Source organism: Mesocricetus auratus, unplaced genomic scaffold, assembly GCF_017639785.1.
Source record: "Mesocricetus auratus isolate SY011 unplaced genomic scaffold, BCM_Maur_2.0 Super-Scaffold_100010, whole genome shotgun sequence".
NCBI classification, from domain to species: domain Eukaryota; kingdom Metazoa; phylum Chordata; class Mammalia; order Rodentia; family Cricetidae; genus Mesocricetus; species Mesocricetus auratus.
In genome coordinates this window covers 19,230,579-19,247,683 of record NW_024429194.1, presented here as the reverse complement: position 1 = coordinate 19,247,683, position 17,105 = coordinate 19,230,579, and the positions used below count along the sequence as shown (strand labels likewise).

Here is a 17,105-nt window from a genome sequence, read left to right as displayed (position 1 = left end):
GCAAGAACAAGAGGGACAGCAGAAGCTGAGGGCAGAGCAGAGAGGAGCAGCTCAAGGACAGAGGCTATAACGAGCCAGAGAATAACCTGGAAGAGTTCTAGAGAGTTTGTCAAGTCTTTAGGGCCAAGAGTCTCAAACAGCTCAGGCCTGAGAAATCTAACACTGGTCACTGAAGAATCCCGCCTCAGGCCTACATAATGGCTAACTGTCCTGATATCCCAGGTCTGCTGGGATGCTAATGCCAGAAAGAGCTACCTGCTGCTGATTCTGAGGGCCTATTGCCACCTGATGCCAGCTGCCAAAAGCTCTGAAGACCAACACTGAGCACTTTCTCCTTACAAAAGAACCCAACTCAGTTGACCGACAACATCATCAAGTCACCACAGCCTCTGAAGGTCAGAGCTCAGCAACAATACAGTCTCATGCTCTCTCTTCTTTTTTCTTCCCTCTCCTTCTCCTTTTAATGTAATTAAATGTCCTTATTGTCCATTCCATCTTCTTACTGGGTTCTTAGGTAAGCTATATTGCAGATTTTCAGTCCTGTTATTTGTACACGTTTCTGTTCATGGGTTGCCAAATCTCTCTTGAAATCCACTTATTTGCTTGCTGTGTATAGATTTCTTTTATAGATCTTGTTGTTGCTGCTGTTGTATTAAATGTAGTATCTCAGATTCCTTATCCATTAATTGTAGCTGTGGTTTATGGATGAGTGTAACAGGCTTTCTTGGACCGCCAGCCCCAAATCATGACACAGAGACTTATTATTAATTATGAATGCTTGGCCTTAGCTTAGGCTTGTTTCTAGCTAGATTCTTTTTCTAACTTAAATTAACCCGTTTCTATTAATCTATGTGCTGCCCCAAGACCTGCTTACCTCATCTGACATATTACTGTCCATCCTGCTTTTCTGCCTCCTCCACACCTGTCTGGCTCCTCTTTTCTCTCTGCCCACCAGCCCCGCCCATCTTCCCTCTGCCTTGCTACTGGCTGTTCAGTTTTGTATTAGACCAATCAGGTGCCTTAGGTAGGTAAGGTAAAACAGCAGCACATCTTTACATAGTTAAACAAATGCAGCATAAACAAAAGCAACACATCTTACATAGCTAAACAATTATTCTGCAACAGAAACAAAAGCAACACATCTTTACATAGTTAAACATTCTGTTCCACGACAGGTCTGTTTCCATTGTTTTGTTCCTGGTTTTGGTTTTTGTTTTTACAGTGCTGAAGGTGGAATCCTGGGCCACGTACCTGCTAGGCAAGCACTTTACTACACCATGTGTTGTTTTTCTTGGCCATGGTCTCATTTTCCTGCCTTCTCACTTCCACACTAATGCCCCTGTCCAATGCACAGCAACTCTGTTTTTCTCTTCCTTTTACCTCCAAGAACAGCACCTTTGCCTTGAATTCCTGTCTTCGGGATATCCAGAGAGCAGCTGGTAAGCCACAGTGATTCTTGTTGGGTCACAGTCAAAGAACAGGAAGCTGTCACGTGTTAGTGCCCACTGAGCACCTGCTCAGCTCAGTGTTTACATAAATTATAACAAGAATCTTCGCAGCATCCCAAGAAGCCCTAGACTATTATCTCCACTTCCTGGGTAGAAAAACTGAGGCTCCGAGTGAGAGAGCAAGTGCATTCCCACAGCCACGCAGCTACTGAAGCAGGATTCACGCTTGCATCTCTGCTAAGTACTACACCACAAAGCTGAACGCATCCCCTGAGGGGAAATGAGCTCCTGCCAATCAAAGCCATCTTCCTACGAGATGCTGAGGAAATGACCTCTGTAGACAAGCTGCTTTGACTCCTCGATTTATAAATCCGAAAGAAAGAAAAAACAAAAGACAAAGGCAGCAACAATACACTCAAAACGGGTCAGAGAAGGGCAGCACACAGCATCCCACTTGGTCAGAGCACACAGCACCTATCCAGGCCCCTCCGAAAGCAGATCAACAGAGTCATCATCTCCAGGGTTGGCAAGGGAGTAGGCAGATGGCACTTCCACAAGCTGCGGCTCACACACCCCGGCAGCTGTTTGCTGAGAGACACACAGGAATGTCCATCAATGGGCCGGGCAACAATACAGCCTTTAACTCAGCAGTTGCCCAGTGAGAAACGGCGCTCAGTGCTGTGGTCACGCTCCCGGAGCGCATCCGGAGTCCAGCGGACACAGGGGAGCGGGTGACTCAGTCCTCTGGTTCTTTTGCTGCTCTGAGTGTCACTAATGCTGACGGCAGCATTGCTCACCCTCATGCCAGCCTGCCAAAGCCTGCTTTATGAAAGCCTTTTGGAAGCTTGGTGCAGGGAGCCATGGTGGGAGGGCACAGCAGGGGCTCAGATCCTGCTGAGTTTCAGTCATCACCTGGTGACCCTATGAGCTCCATATAATTGGGTGTCCTTTCGATGGTTCCTTGCATTTCATAACATTCCTGCACTGACCCACCTAACAGACAGGCTCTGGAGTAAGCCTTCTCATACACCTGTAACCCTCCTAAACCTGGAGGATCAATGGAAAGAGCCACACTCACTCCTGCTAACCCTGGGTCCACGTGGAAGACAAATGTTGAGGCTTGGGCTCCTCCAGAGATGAGGCTCACAGCCAAGGTCACAGCAAGCCAGACAGGCCTGGGGGAAGGAAGGTCCAGTATAAAGGAAGACCCATCTCCTTCGGAAAGCAGAGAAACTGCTCCTCCAGCCTTTGTGTATGCATCTGCTAAAACAGCCGCGGAAGCCCCACAAAGTGAGTTTCTTAAACAGCAAAACTACATTGTCTCTTAGTCGGGAGGCCAGCTGCCCAAGATCGAGGTGTCTGGAAGCTCTCGGGAGTAGCCAGTCCTCTCCCTGCAGACTGTGGGCAACTGTTGGTGCCCTGGGCTTGTCAAGTCAGGACTCCAGCCTCTGCCTTCATCTTCATACAGCTTCTCTCTCTGTTGTTAGTGTCTGTCACCAAACTTCCCCTTTTATAACATCTCCAGTCCTGCTTAATTAGGGCTACCCTAGTGACTGCATCTTAACTCGATTAGCTCAGAAAAGTCTCTATTTCTGGTCTGGTCACATTCTAAGGGACACATGTTAGGAATTCAAATCAGATCATCCTGGGAAGACATAACTCCCTTGATAAATATTCATGATGTGTCTTCAATATTCATGAGAAGATGAGCCTGAGTGCACATTTCCCAAGGGCCTGTCCTCTGGAGGTTTTGTGAGCCAATGATGAAAGTTGTAGACTCTAAGAACATATTCTGAGCTGAAGAATATTCCCCCTCAATCCATGTCCCTGTGGATCCTCGAGGGAAGAAGATATATGATTGCTGTAAGCTTGAGGCCAGAATGGGCTACATAGTGAGTTCTAAGCAAACCTGGGCTACAGTGTGAGAAGTTGCCTCAGGAAAAAAAACCAAACAGATCAGGGCTGGAGAGATGGCTCAGTGGTTAAGTGCACTCATTGCTTTTTCAAAGGTCCTGAGTTCAATTCCCAGCATTCCCATGGCAGCTCACAACTGTCTGATGCCCTCTTCTGGTGTGCAGATGTACATGCAGACAAAGTATCCACATACATACATACATACATACATACACATATGCATGCATCAGAGCTAAGAATGCTTGTTTATTGTTGTAATCCCAGTACTTGGGAGATGAGGTCTCAGAGAGGAGCGAGGGTGGATGGTCAGATCCAGGCCAGACCCCAGGGAATAGGATGGCCCTTCAAACAAGCCAGTTAAGAGGATGAAGATATATCAGTGCCCTGATAAGAAAGTGTGTGTGTGTGTGTGTGTGTGTGTGTGTGTTGATGAGAGAGAGAGAGAGAGTGTGTGTGTGTGTGTGTTCTGTCTGTACTAGGCCATGCATGCCTCAGTGGGAATTCTGACTCCTGTTTTTCATGCACTTACCTGTGCTCATTCACAAATTCAACAACTGTTTTCCAGATGCCCTGGGAACAAGATAAAGGCTCATGTCCCCTCAGCGAAGTTCAAGGTGAAGGGACACCTTCTCCAGCATTTCTGAGAAGTATTTCTTTCTTCCCAGTCTGTCGTCAAACTCACAGAAATTTTCCTGCCTCAGTCTGAAGGCATGAGATATTTTCAGATAAATCTACTCCGGCAAGATCTCCTCGATGGTCCTACCTGACATTTGCTCATTCTCCATCATGAGAAAAGCCTTCTGCAGCAAAAACAAAACAAAACAAACAAAAAACAAAACCAAAAAAAAAAACCCCAGAAAACCTCTGTGACATTCCCTCTGCTCTGAGTCGATCTAAATTTAATGAATCATAGCAGATTTTATTAGCTGTTCTTTGTCTAGAGATGTCACTACAGACAATTCAACTTGAACATACCACACAAATGAATAAGGGATAAGCAGTTTTTCTTTTATCGAAAGGTTTGTTTATTTTATTTTTTCGTGAATGGATGTTTTGCCTGCATGTATGTAAGTGTGCCCACCCATGTGCAGTGCCCAAGGAAACCAAAAGAGGTCATCAGATTCCCTGGAAATGGAGCTATAGAGGGTTGTGAGTCCCGCCTTGTGAATACTGGGGACAGGAACCCGGTCTTTTGTAAGAGTAGGCAGTGCTTTTAACTGCTGAGCCATCTCTGCAGCTCCAGGAGCTATTTTTTTCTGTTGTGCTCTTAAAATAGCCTGGATGCTGGTGTGGAATGCTTCACTTCGGACCTTCCCTGGAGTTAGGCTGAGTGAAGCCAGGCAGAGCGAGGTTCTCAAAGCGGTTGCATTGTCAGCACTATCTTAATGTGGGGAAGTTTCCAGTGATTTTTCTCACCAAAAAAAAAGTCTCCAGGGCATTATTCAGTGAACAAAAAAACTTGATGAAATGTGTGTGCTATTTTAAAATTGCCAAATCAAGGACATGACGTGCTTTAAAAGTCACTGCCAAAAATATGAGAAGCATCTTCCAGACCCAGAAAAGAGAGTTGAAACATCTGTGCTCAGTTTCCATTGTGGAGGAAGAGGCTATGTGACTGATAACGATGGTGCGTTTTGTATAAACACTGTGGTGTTCGTGGCACAGTTTTAGTGGTGACAGGTATCCAGGAATGGGAGATTTGTATCCAGATGTGCTGATGTGTGTGAATACTCCAAGGAGGCAGAGGGGCCAGTCCACAACAGGGCTCTCTCCTCTCTCTCTCTCTCTCTCTCTCTCTCTCTCTCTCTCTCTCTCTCTCTCTCTCTCTCTCTCTCTCTTTCTCTCTCTGTGTGTGTGTGTGTGTGTGTGTGTGTGTGTGTGTGTGGTATCTCCTGGGATTAATAGCAAAAAACACATTATGTTTGTTGTTATTCAAGAGTATTGACCGTGCAGTCTACAAGAGACAGTGGGTTGTTCTTAGCTTCTGGCTGCTGTGAATCAAACATACACAAACATCCTAGTGTGTGTCTTTGGGGCCTTATTTTCATCTCTCTTGGGTAATTCTGGGGAGCAGAATGGCCTCATCATATGGCAGTTTGTATGTGACAGTACTGTCAACTTGAGATGATCTAGAAGACAAACCACTGGGCATGTCTGTGAGGGAGATTTAGAGCAGGTTCATTGAGGTGGGAAGACCCACCCTAAACACGGGGTTCCAGACACTGGAGTCCCTGGATAAATGAAAAGGAGAAGTCAACCTGAGCACCAACACTTGAAGTCAAGCTGAGCACCAGCATTTGTCTCTCTCTGCTTCCTGATTACAGATACGACATGACCAGCTGCCTCCCACCCCTCCTACCATGCCTTCCCCAGCTCTGATGGACTGCATCCCTAGAACTGTGAGCCCAAATAAACCCTCTCTCCCTTAGATTGCTCTTGTCTGGTATATAACCCCAACAAAGAGAAAAGTAACTAATGTATTATGTTTCTTAGTAACTGCCTGCAGCTTTTTAAAGAGGCTGCCTGGTTTATGCCCACCTTGGTTCAGCATCCTCACCATTTAGGATTACCAGTCTTTTTTGATGTAGGCATTCTAGTGGTAGTCTGACGCTATCTTCTTACTTTCCTCCTCCCTAACAACAATACTGCCTGTGGTGGCTTAAATGGAAATGGTCCCCGTAGGGAATGGCACTATTAGGAGATGTGGGCTTGTTGGAATAGGTGTGGCTTTGTTAGAGGAACTATTTCACTTTGGAGGCAGCTTTGAGGTCTCCTATGCTCAAGCTATGTCCAGTGTAACAGTTCACTTCCTGTTGCCTGTGGATCAAGACCTAGAACTCTCAGCCACCTCTCTAGCACCATATCTGCCTGCATTCTTCCCATCATGAAGATGATGGACTAAACCTCTGAAACTGTAAGCCAGCCCCAATTAAATACTTTTCTTTATAAGAGTTGCTGTGGTCCGGGCTGGAGAGATGACTCAGAGGTTAAGAGCACTGGCTGCTCTTCCAGAGGTCCTGAGTTCAATTCCCAGCAACCACATGGTGGCTCACAGCAGTCTATAATGAGATCTGGTGCCCTCTTCTGGCTTGCAGACAGACATGGAGGCAGGATGTTGTAGTCATAATAAAATAAATAAATAATCTTTTTTTTTTAAAAAAAGAGTTGCTGTGGTCATCTTCTTGGGTATAGAAAACCTAAACAAGACACTACTGAAGTCCTTTTTGGTTACTTCTTGGCATTTGTATCCCTTCAATGTAACAATACTGCTTCAGAAGCCTTTATTCTGGAACCAGGTACTTTGTCACCACAGTCTGTAGTGGAAATTACCTCCAGATATGTGAATTGTCTTTCCATTTTCATAATGAAATTCTTAAACTAGCAGAATTTAAATTATTTTTGAAATTTCTTTTTATGATTTGTGCTTTCTGTGTACTATCTATGAAATTTTGATCTTTTATATGGTCTGAAAGATGTTCTCTTACATTTTCTTCTAGAAACTTTTAAGTATGTTTCTAAAATCTATTGTGACATAATTATGTACATTGTGAGGGAAGGTGTGGTAGTTTGAATATAACTGGCCCCCATAAGCTCATTGGGAGTGGCACTACTAGGAATTGTGTCTTTGTTGGAGAAGGTGGGGCCTTGTTGGAGGAAGTGTGTCACTGTGGAGGTGGGACTTGAGGTTTCATATATGCTCAAGGCATGCCTAGTATCTCAGACCACGTCCTGCTGCCTACAGGATCAGGATGTATGAACTCAGCTCCTTCTCCAACACTATGTCTGCCTGCATGCCACCATGTCCCACCATGATGATAATGGACTGAACTGAACTGCAAGTCACCCAATGTTTTCTTTTAGAAGAGTTGCCCTGGTCATGGTGACTCTTCCCAGCAATAGAAACTCTAAGACAGAAGGTGAAAGTCAAGGTGCCCATCGCACCCATATAGATTCCCAGTGGCTACAGTCCCTCTTCTTCACTGAATTCTCATGGAGCCTCTGTTGAAAATGCATTAACCACTATGGGAGTCTGAATCCCCTAGAACCCAGTCTTGCTTGTTCACATTTTTTAATGTGTCATTCTGTTTGGGTAACATTATTATTTTTCAGGTTTACCAGTCGTTTCTTATATATTATCCAGACTCTTAATAATACTATTCCATATATTTTTGTTAAAGCGTACTTTTCTGGGGCTGGTTAAGAGTGCTTGCTATTCCTCCAAAGGACCCACGTCAGGTGGTTCTCTTGTACCTCTTGTGTCTCCAGGGGATCTAGCATCCTCCTCTGCTCTCCAGAGGTACCTACACTCACTTGGCATACACTCACACAAGCACAGATCTGAGTGTGTCTCCCACTTCAGCTCATGAAGAACTCGAATTTATACATGTGCCACCATGTCTTGGCATGTTCATGTTTAGAATTCCCAAGTCTCTTCTACATTCTCTATCTTCATTCTTTATACCATATCTCTCATAGTTATTTTATGCTGTTCATCTGCTAATTCCAACATCTATATCACCTCTGAATTTTTCCCATTTGACCACGTGCCTCTTGACTGTGGCTCTCTTTCTTGTCTAGTAACTTCTTAGTAAAGGATAGTGTATGGTGCTGGCATTATTTTGCAGAGTCTGGATCCTGTTGTCCTCCTTTGAAGAGTGTGAATCCCAGGAGTAAGTTAACTTTCCACAACCCTGATTGCCATCTTGGTCCAATTGAGACTTGGTTCTAGGTTTTGTCACAGTGTGTCTCTTTGGGTTTTCTTATCATACTTTTTAGCCAAAAAATGTGGCCTCCCCATTAAGAAGTGGTTGGGATTTCAGTAAGAGTTCAAGATGTCTGACAGGTGCAACAGTCAACTGTCTTGTCACTATGACAAAATACCAGAGAAAAGCAACTCATAAGTAAGAAGGGTTTCTTTGGGCTCAAGGTTTTAGAAGTTACAAATCATAGTCATTTGGTTCAGTTGGTTTAGAGCCTGTGGCAAGGCAACACATCTTTCTGAGACAGGACTTTTCTGCTCATGGCAGTCAGGATCAAAGAGGTAAGAAGGGTCCAGAGTCCCCCTATGCCCTCAAGAACATGGACCAATGATCTAAATTCCTCTCATCAGGCCTCACCTTCTAAGAGTTCCACCACCTCTGTTGTAGTTTGCTCCTCTGTGATAAAAGCACTGACCAAAACAACTTAGAGGAAGGAAATGTTTATCTCATCGTTCAGCACCCAGGTCACAGTCCATCACTGAGGGAAGTCAGGGAGGAACCTGAAGGCATAAACTGATGCAGAGACTATGGAGGGATGCTTCTCACTGGCTTGCCCTCTGTCTTTCTCATGCTGCTTCCTTATATCATCCAGGACCACCTGCCCAGGGATGACACCACCCACTGTAGGCTGAGCCCTCCCACATCAACCACTAATCAAGAAAATGCCCCCTCAGACATGCCCACAGGTCAATCTGATACGGACAATTCCTCAGCTGAGGCTCCCTCTTCCCAGATGACTATAGCTCTTATCAAGTTGACAAAAAGTAACCAGTGCAACCTCCCCGACGATGTCAGTGGCTGCTGCGTGAGTTTTGAAAACACCTTTGGGAAACAGTTCCCAATCACAGCCCCAGGCCCTGGTAGCTCTGCTGGACCCAAGCCTCTGTCTTTATCTCTCTAGCACTAAGCAGCTGCTAACAACCTCTGCTCAGCTCTTTCAGGATCCTAGCTGTTGCATTCTTCTGGGTTTCTTAGAGAGTCATCCACAGATGTGCAGTTCAGGTCTTGATATTTGCTTCTTCATGGTTCCCCATTTCTTTGGTTTTCCTATTGACTTTGTAGCCCCAGACTCTGACATGTAGCTTTTCAGTCTACCATCTTGAGACTTGTTCCCTTTATATCTATGCTGATTTGTATCTGTGTCACAGCGGCAGCACCCAAACCTACTGATGTCTCAGCACCTGACTGTATCTTAGCAGCCACCACCTATGTTCAGGCAGAGGGCTAGGTGGACCTCTGTCTCCTGCCACTACAACCACCTCAGCTGCCTCCACAGAGGGAGACGAATGTTATTTTAACTAAGTCTCTATCCTTTTATTTTACCAATAGAGACTTGGGATCCAGATGCTGGGGTGAAAACCTGCTAGCTCAGAGAGGCAGAGAAAACAGTCATCTGACCTTCCTCCCAGAGGGCTTCTCTTTTGCCATCCCAAACCAAAAAGGACCACCAAACCTCCAAATCCCTCCCTACTACTTCCTGTGTGCCTTTCTATCCATCTTCCTGACTTCCTCTTACTCTCTATGGCTACTTCCTGTCAACTAGGTACTTGCCCCACATCTTGACCTATGGTGGATTTTATTTAATCTCATTTACAACAAACAGAAAGCTCTTAGATGAAGTGTGTGCACTGGGGCTGGGCTACACCACAACCATACGCAGGTTTTCCAATAAATAATGCGATCTCAGGGTTCACACTGTGATTAAATATCCTGCAACATATCTCAATGATGACAAATGTCTCACTGGGAAGATGTCACATCGTTTGCTTCCCTTACTGCAAAGGCTGTGTCCACTTGGATTCTTGTCTGCACATAACTCCCTGGCACTCTCAAATGGCTCCTTACTGTGCAGACAGGCTTGGATTGTTATTATCAAATGTTTTTAATGTAGTTTACCTTCAATTGCTAGTACCAGAAAGTTCACTGTCCTGTGAACATCAAATGTTTTTAATGTAGTTTCCCCTACATTGCTAGTACCAGAAAATTCACTGTCCTGTGTTTTTCAAAGCCAAACTGATTCAATAGCTAATAAATCCCACACTGGAGAAAGATGATTCCATCACTAGTCAACAAGCATTTGTAGCATCTCTTTCACAAGTAAAATGAATATTGGCTTTCATATCCTGCTTTACACAGCAATATATAAAAAAGTAAAAAAGAAAAAATGACGTTGTTGTGCCCAAGTTGCAAAGATCCCCAGAGACCACCAGGAAGACAGACCCACCAAACTGTAAAAGCAAGGCTTTAATTGTATTGATTGTACATCCAACCATGACAGGGACCCTGTCTGGTTAGCTGTCACAGCAGCCTCCAGAGGGAGTGAAGTTCCCTGTCTACTGCTAGGTTTTAAAGACAAAAGTTACAGGATTATACTAGTAGGTACAGGTTGGTTTCTGATTGGTTGACATTTGGGAATAATTGGGAGAATTTCTCAAAGTCATATTTTGGAATAAAATACTTGTGTACAAATTATTCTCATTGGTCAGTGCTGAGAGGGAACATTCTGTGATTTCTATGGCATTGTCTTGTTACTTGCAGGTAGCCCGTCATTCATAGATACCAATAGTTTTCAGAACTATATCCTGGAGACTACAGGGGAGGTTTTGGTCTCCCTTGGAGTTTCTTTTGTGGCCAAACAGTTCCCAGAAACCAAGTATCTAGGAGGCCGGGGGGGGTGGTAGTCTGGAGTTTCTTTGTGTTCAGTTTTGGCCCTAGGCTCCGGGTGGCCAGAGGATCTGGAGTTTCCTTGTGTCAGAGGCCTATGTGTCTTTTCTGTCATGGCTGCTAAAGCAGGGGGCTGAGTAAGGGTCTGGTCCCTTTATTTCTAAATTATTGAAAGTGAAGCCTTTGAGTTTAGTTTATCACTTTCAATTGTATGTAGTCAGGTGCATTTTTTTTTTTTTTTTTGGTTTTTCGAGACAGGGTTTCTCTGTGGCTTTGGAGACTGTCCTGGAACTCACTTTGTAGACCAGGGTGGCCTCGAACTCACAGAGATCCGCCTGCCTCTGCCTCCCGAGTGCTGGGATTAAAGGCGTGTGCGACCAACGCCCAGCCACATTTTCTTTTTTAAAATACTTATTTTAGTTTCTGTGTTTGGATGTTTTACCCATGCGAGCGTGTGTGTGTGTGTGTGTGTGTGTGTGTGTGTGTGTGTGTGTGTGTGTGTGTGCATCATGCTCATTCCTGGTGCCTAAAGGAGGTCAAAAGTGGGCATCTGGTCCCTGGAACTGGAGTCCTATATGGTTTGAGCCACCATGTGGGTGCTGGGAACTGAATCCAGGTCCTCTGAAAGAGCAATCAGTGCTCTTAACTGCTGAGCCATCTACCCAGTCCCTCAAGGACATTTTCTAAATACTCATGGGTTCACAACCCTGAGCAAGGCTCTTTGGGTGATAAAAAGGCAAGCTTGGTCCTAGTCCTCAGGAAGCCATTTGAGAGAGCTACACAACAATGCATTAAGGGAGACAGGCAATGTAGTTAGCAGGCACAGAGTCCTGATTTTGATTAAAGCCCAGAAAGAGGAGTAGGGGGAGAGGGAGAAGGAAGAGGAGGAGGAGTGGAAGAGAAGAAAGACGATGCTCTGAGGAGTTGGCTCTGCAGAATTTCCACTTTCACAGTTCTTCTCCCGGGGACATACAGACCCACACGGCAAGTCCAAGCATCACACCCTCCCACTCAGCCTCCTTGCTTCTAGAAAATTCCTGAACCAGGTAGCACTTGGGAGTGTGAGATTCCCTGGGAATGACACTTTAAATAGCTTTGAGAACTTCAGCATTCTAACTAGTCACAAGTTAGCAACACAGTCACACTCATTGCCCCCCCCCAGCTTCTGTGACAGACATAGAGATGCCATTCTGCAGATCTGAGTGGGCAGCTTGATGGAAAAGGGCTTTTGGACTAGAATGAATGGCATCAGTCTCAACGACATTCAGATGGTCATTGCAGGACTTCATAGTATAATCCACTCAAACCCTACTTGGAAACACCTCTCAGAATGAAAGGACTAGACTCCTGGAATGCCAGGTGGGCAGGGCTGAGGATCTAAGTGGAGGGAAAGGTCTTAGGCATCAGGCAGGCTTCTCCCAGAAGGAGAATGCTGGAGCTTGGGGCTGGCTTTGGGTAAGCACCCACATCCCTTCGCCTTGAGAGGGCAGCACCAGTCCTGGCTGGCCTGGGCAAAGACAGAATGCCTGTGACTTCTCCTGGCAGGACTACAGCACTAAGGAGTATGGAGCCCCATGTGATACACAAAGATGGCATAGGACATTGCCAGCAGGTATCTCCTTGTGCCTACAGTGCCAGCAGGGCACCAGCTGGTCTACTCACGCCCTGAGCAATGTAACCGGGATCTCTCATCCTTCATATGTCACTCCATTCTCCATCCTTCCCCTGGCATACATTTCCAACAGCTTCCCTGTCGCTGAGGGGTCTGCTTCTGGTCCCCTTCAGTTTCCTCCTGATGTCTCTAAGGGCTCATACCCACTTGGTCATACAACTCAGCTGGAAACACCTTAGTGTTAACCATCCTGATCCTAGTGGGGGCAGGACTGCCACCGGTGGCTTCAGAAGGCTTGTCCTTCTTTTCTGGACCATCCTCCCTCCTGCCCTCCCCCAAGCCCAACCACTCTGAATTTCACCCAAACCTTCAGAGACCCTACTGCCTTCTCAGCCTGAACTTTTACAGGCGACCCGTCTAATAAAAACAGTTCCCTGATCGCCAAAGGAGACGAGGCAGGGCAGAAGAACTTTCTTCACCTTGCCTAGCCTCAGGGCAGCCTTCTATCCTCCCCAGCGGTACCCGCAGAGAGCTCCAGAGCCCAAGTTTTCACTGACAGCAGGGAAGATGCCCGGCCCTTTCTCAGAAGCTGGAGACACTACTTAAGTGACCAGTCATGGGGCAGACAGCGGTGATGGGAGCAGAAAGTCGGGAAGAAAGAGCTGTATAGACTGCATACTCTCACAGCACGGTTCCAAGAGCCCAGAGAGCTGGGAGTCACTGGTGTCTGGGCTGCCACCTGAAGGCACCTGGACCTGATCCCAGAGCAAGGCTCTCCCTCCCTGGGGATGACCTTTTATCTCATCTGGCTCAGATAAGGATGCCAATTTAAACCATAACCTGGGCCCATCCCTCAGTGCAAACTCTTTCAGGCCCTCCAGTCCTCGGAAAGCCTTCCTACGACCCCAGCAGAGGTTTCCACACAACTGCGTCATGCCAGTTCCAAGCAGTTTGGCCTCTCCAACTCATGCCCCTTAGCACCACCAACAGCCCCTGGTCTCACAGTCTCCTTCGTGCCCGGTACCCGGTGTTCTGGAATTCCAATGTATCCCCTCCACAATCTGTTACTCCTAGGTCCCTGTCTGGCCCACCCCTATGAGGGAGACTCTTCTGTGGGTCTCTGCTGCTTTCAGTATCCTCTGCCTTGCCCCCGGGGTCACCAGCGTTTCTGTCCCCCCCCCCCCCCGGCTTTCTCGCAGCCACCGCTTCAGCATCTCCATCACCACCCTGCGTCCTCGAGTCCCTGCGTCCCACCTCGCGGTCTCCAGGGCATCCACGGATCCCAGTGGTCCCGGCCCCGGCCTCCCGCGTCCCCCCCGCGTCCCCAGCCCCGCGCCGCTGACGCCATGACGCCGCGGCGGAGCGAGGGGCGGAGCGGGCGGGCAGGCTAGCGCGGCTCGGAGATCGGTCCCGCAGCAGCTGTGCGCCACGGCCGATGGACATGGGTACGCAAGGATCGGGGCGCAAGCGGCTCCCCAACCGGGAGCGGCTGACGGCGGAGGACGACGCTCTGAACCAGATCGCGCGCGAGGTAAGCGAGGCGCGGCCACAGCTGTCAGTGTCCCCCGCGGTCCCCAGCCATCCCCAGCGGCCACGCTCTGGGCCGGGCCCCATGGGACAGAAGCGCTGGGCCCCGGCTCCCGTCCACGGCCTGCGGACCACTCCGCGCCCGCCAATGCCTGAGGCGCTGCTGCCCTCAGCTCCAGCCCCTGGTCCTTGTGGGCCGCTAGTCACTGAGGCGACTAACTGAATCGGGCCACCAGGGGCCCAAGGTAGCCGGATTCCAGTCGAGTGGGGGCTCAGTGCCCCTCATTGTACTGGGAAAGGAGATTAGGCCGACCCTGCTGGCCAGTGGCGGCCCCAGAAGCCACATGGCCTTGCTGAAATGGCCCCAGTTGGTTGGTAACCATTGTCACATAGGTATCAGTTTGGGGGTAACTTCGGGGTCCCGTGTCTGGGCCACCCTGAAAGCAAGCCAGAGCATGTTTGGAGGTTTGATGAAGTTTCCTGGACAGTTCACTACAACGACAAGCCCGTTCTTTAATGAACTTCTCGTGTGGCAAAGGAGGGCGCATGGGTGTACGTGTCTGCACAAACGCCCCATTTTCTCCCACAAAGATGCAATCTTCAGGCTGCAACAGCATGCATGACACGTGAAAGGAAAGGACTAGAGCAAACTGGGGGCAGCCGCTCTGGGGGAGGGGGGATGGCTGGTTAAGACGGAGGGTGGACAAAGGAATCAGAGACGCTTGTATTGCCTTTCTCTTCCCTTTGAGTTGAGTGTCCTGTGCACATACTTGAAGAAGAAACAAAAGTCAATGCAGGTGATCCAGGCTCCTCCCATCTCTTCCGCGCAGGTTGTGATGGAGAGTTAGCATGCGTGTTATTTCCATGTGGAGAAAACTTCCCAGCAATTTAGGCTGTGGCTATATTGGACTGGGAGTGGCTGGGGTCTGCCTAGGACTGACTCTTCCCGTTGGTAGTTTTGAATGCCTGACTTCACTTTTACTGGTATGTGGATCCATGTTTGCAGAACACTGAGCTGAGAAATGGTTTTCTTTGTACAAGACAGGAGAGGACTTTGCAGCAAACTCTTATTCATACCTGAAGCCCACTGTACAAACTGTGTCCTCTGTGAGGTTTTTGACACTTAGCTCTCCCATGGCACCCCAGGCATAGGTCCCGCCTGTATCTGGTACAGTTGGCAGAATGTGCCAAGGCTGCCTGTAGTTGGTGCCTGTAGAAGGTGGCGTCCAGGCAGACAGTATCTTACACCAAGGGCTCATTAGAGACAGGTGGACAGTAAGTGATTAATGGTGTTGATTCCAGGACCTTTGACTGTAATTAATTTCCTGGTTACAGTAGTCTCTTACATGGGTATGTGACCACGCAGCAAACATACGTCCCTGGGAGAGCCAGAGTGCCCCACAAATCCCGGAACGAGAAGACTGGGAGTTCCATAGCCAGTCTCTTATCGGCTGCTTGTTATAAAAATAGACTGGAAGCAGAGGCCAGGGAAAGGTTCTGCAGAGTGTCCGAAGAGCCACAGTCAGCAGTTATAAAGACCGGCAGGAGTCAGACCTGAGCTTGGGCAGGACGGACCACTTTGCACTAGCTGTGCTGGTCTAGAGAAGCCAGCTCCCCAGCCCTGTTCTCATCTCTGAAAGAGGGACAGACTCCCTGGGGATGTGGGGAGGCGCAGAGGAACAGCAGGCAAAGTGTATCCAACCAACTCGGGAAATGAGCTCATCCCCTCCCCAAATCCCCAGTGAAAGTCAGCCGCACATGTGGCCCTCACCCAGACCTGGTGGCAGCCACTGAAGAGATTGCAAGGAGCAGGTGATGCTGTCTGCTCTGCCATTGAATTCTGTTGCCCAACTGTGAAATTAAACCAGTATTCAGATGGCAAATATCTATTCCCTGTTCATATGAACATCGGCCAAATTGTCTCACGTTTGGAACTTTCTGTTGACTCTTCAATCCATGATCGTGGCATCCAATGCCCTGTCCTAAACACACCAGAGTTGGGGGGGGACTGGCAGGGATTTGGATCAAAAATGGGTCTGGCAAGATGAGTAGAATTATCTTGTGATCAAAGCTCTGAGGAGGCCAAGCCAGGAGGATACAGAACTGGAGGTCAGTATGGGCTTCGTAGTGAGACTATCTCACAGAAGACAAGAGTGGGTTGGTTTCTGTAGGTCTACAGTTCCCACAGAAGACACAATTTGATTGGAAAGGGGATGAAAGGGCCCGAGGGTTTGGAATGAGAGAGAATCCCAGCTAGCAGATGGGACCAGAGGCTGCTTCTTGGAAGAAATGGCATTTTGAGTTCTTGAAGGATGTATCCACCAGCCAGATGGTTTGGCTGCCAGGACAAAAACCCTTACCACTAGACAAGGGACACACACCAATAGAGTACAAAAATCCCAGGGGAGGTGGGATTCCCTACGGTCAGTACTTGTATTTCACCCCTACTGGCTCCTGTAATGCTGACCCCATCCACAGGCCGAGGTGCCCCATGGAAGTTCACTGGCCTCAGGCTTGACAAAAGGGACCACCCCAGCTGCCCCCTTGAACTGTGCGGTCTCCTCTGCCTGCCTCTCCAGGGAACCAGAAGCAGCTCTGGGGGAGCCTCTGCAGGTCTCTCTGGCTCTCCTGTTCCAAATGCCAAAAGCACAGATTGCTGGCTTCCATGACATACATCCCTGTGGCAAAAGGAGACAGGACTCCCGGTGCCTGGCCTGCAGCTGGGGAGGGCCAGCTTCGCCTGGATTCTTTAGAATGGCGTACAGTCCTGAAAGGTGGGGGAGTGGTTACGAAAGAGGCAGCGGGTGGGTTGCCTTCAGGAAGACAAGTGGAGATTCTGGGTCAAGGTCATCAGGGGCAGTGAACCCACCCAGTGGAGTAGAGCAGGACTTCAGTTCTCCTGGGGGTCCGAGGTTTTCTGGGAAAGAGGAGAAGCCTTTTGTGTCCCCTCCACAGCCTGCCTTGTCTTTCCATGTCCACAGGTCCTGTCTGGCTCCAATGCAGCAAGTAGACGGGTTGTCATTTAATATGCCCTGGCACATCAGCACTGATTGGCTCATCTTTGGGAGGTAGACTCCTAGAATGATGCTGGAGAAAGGGGCCTGCCAGTACTCTTCAGACATTAAGACATGGCCTGCTGGGAGGTTGGGAATGCCAGGTCTCACATCTGGGCAGAGGTGC

General features: G+C 48.1%; 1 protein-coding gene across 12 annotated transcripts in view; it reads left to right on the top strand.

Moving 5' to 3' along the window:
• The first annotated feature begins 13,748 nt into the window (after positions 1–13,748).
• The window catches only part of Lrrfip1 (LRR binding FLII interacting protein 1), a 124,071-nt gene continuing 120,714 nt past the window's right edge, over positions 13,749–17,105 (top strand). For 2 of the 12 annotated variants that reach the window (XM_040753041.1, XM_040753029.1), the window contains exon 1: positions 13,750–13,929. In XM_040753041.1, coding sequence (XP_040608975.1) covers positions 13,834–13,929 — 96 coding nt within the window. In that variant the 5' untranslated portion in view covers positions 13,750–13,833. Of the gene's footprint in view, positions 13,930–17,105 lie in introns of all 12 variants that reach the window. The other 10 variants (XM_040753031.1, XM_040753032.1, XM_040753043.1 and 7 more) reach the window with 8 other exon arrangements.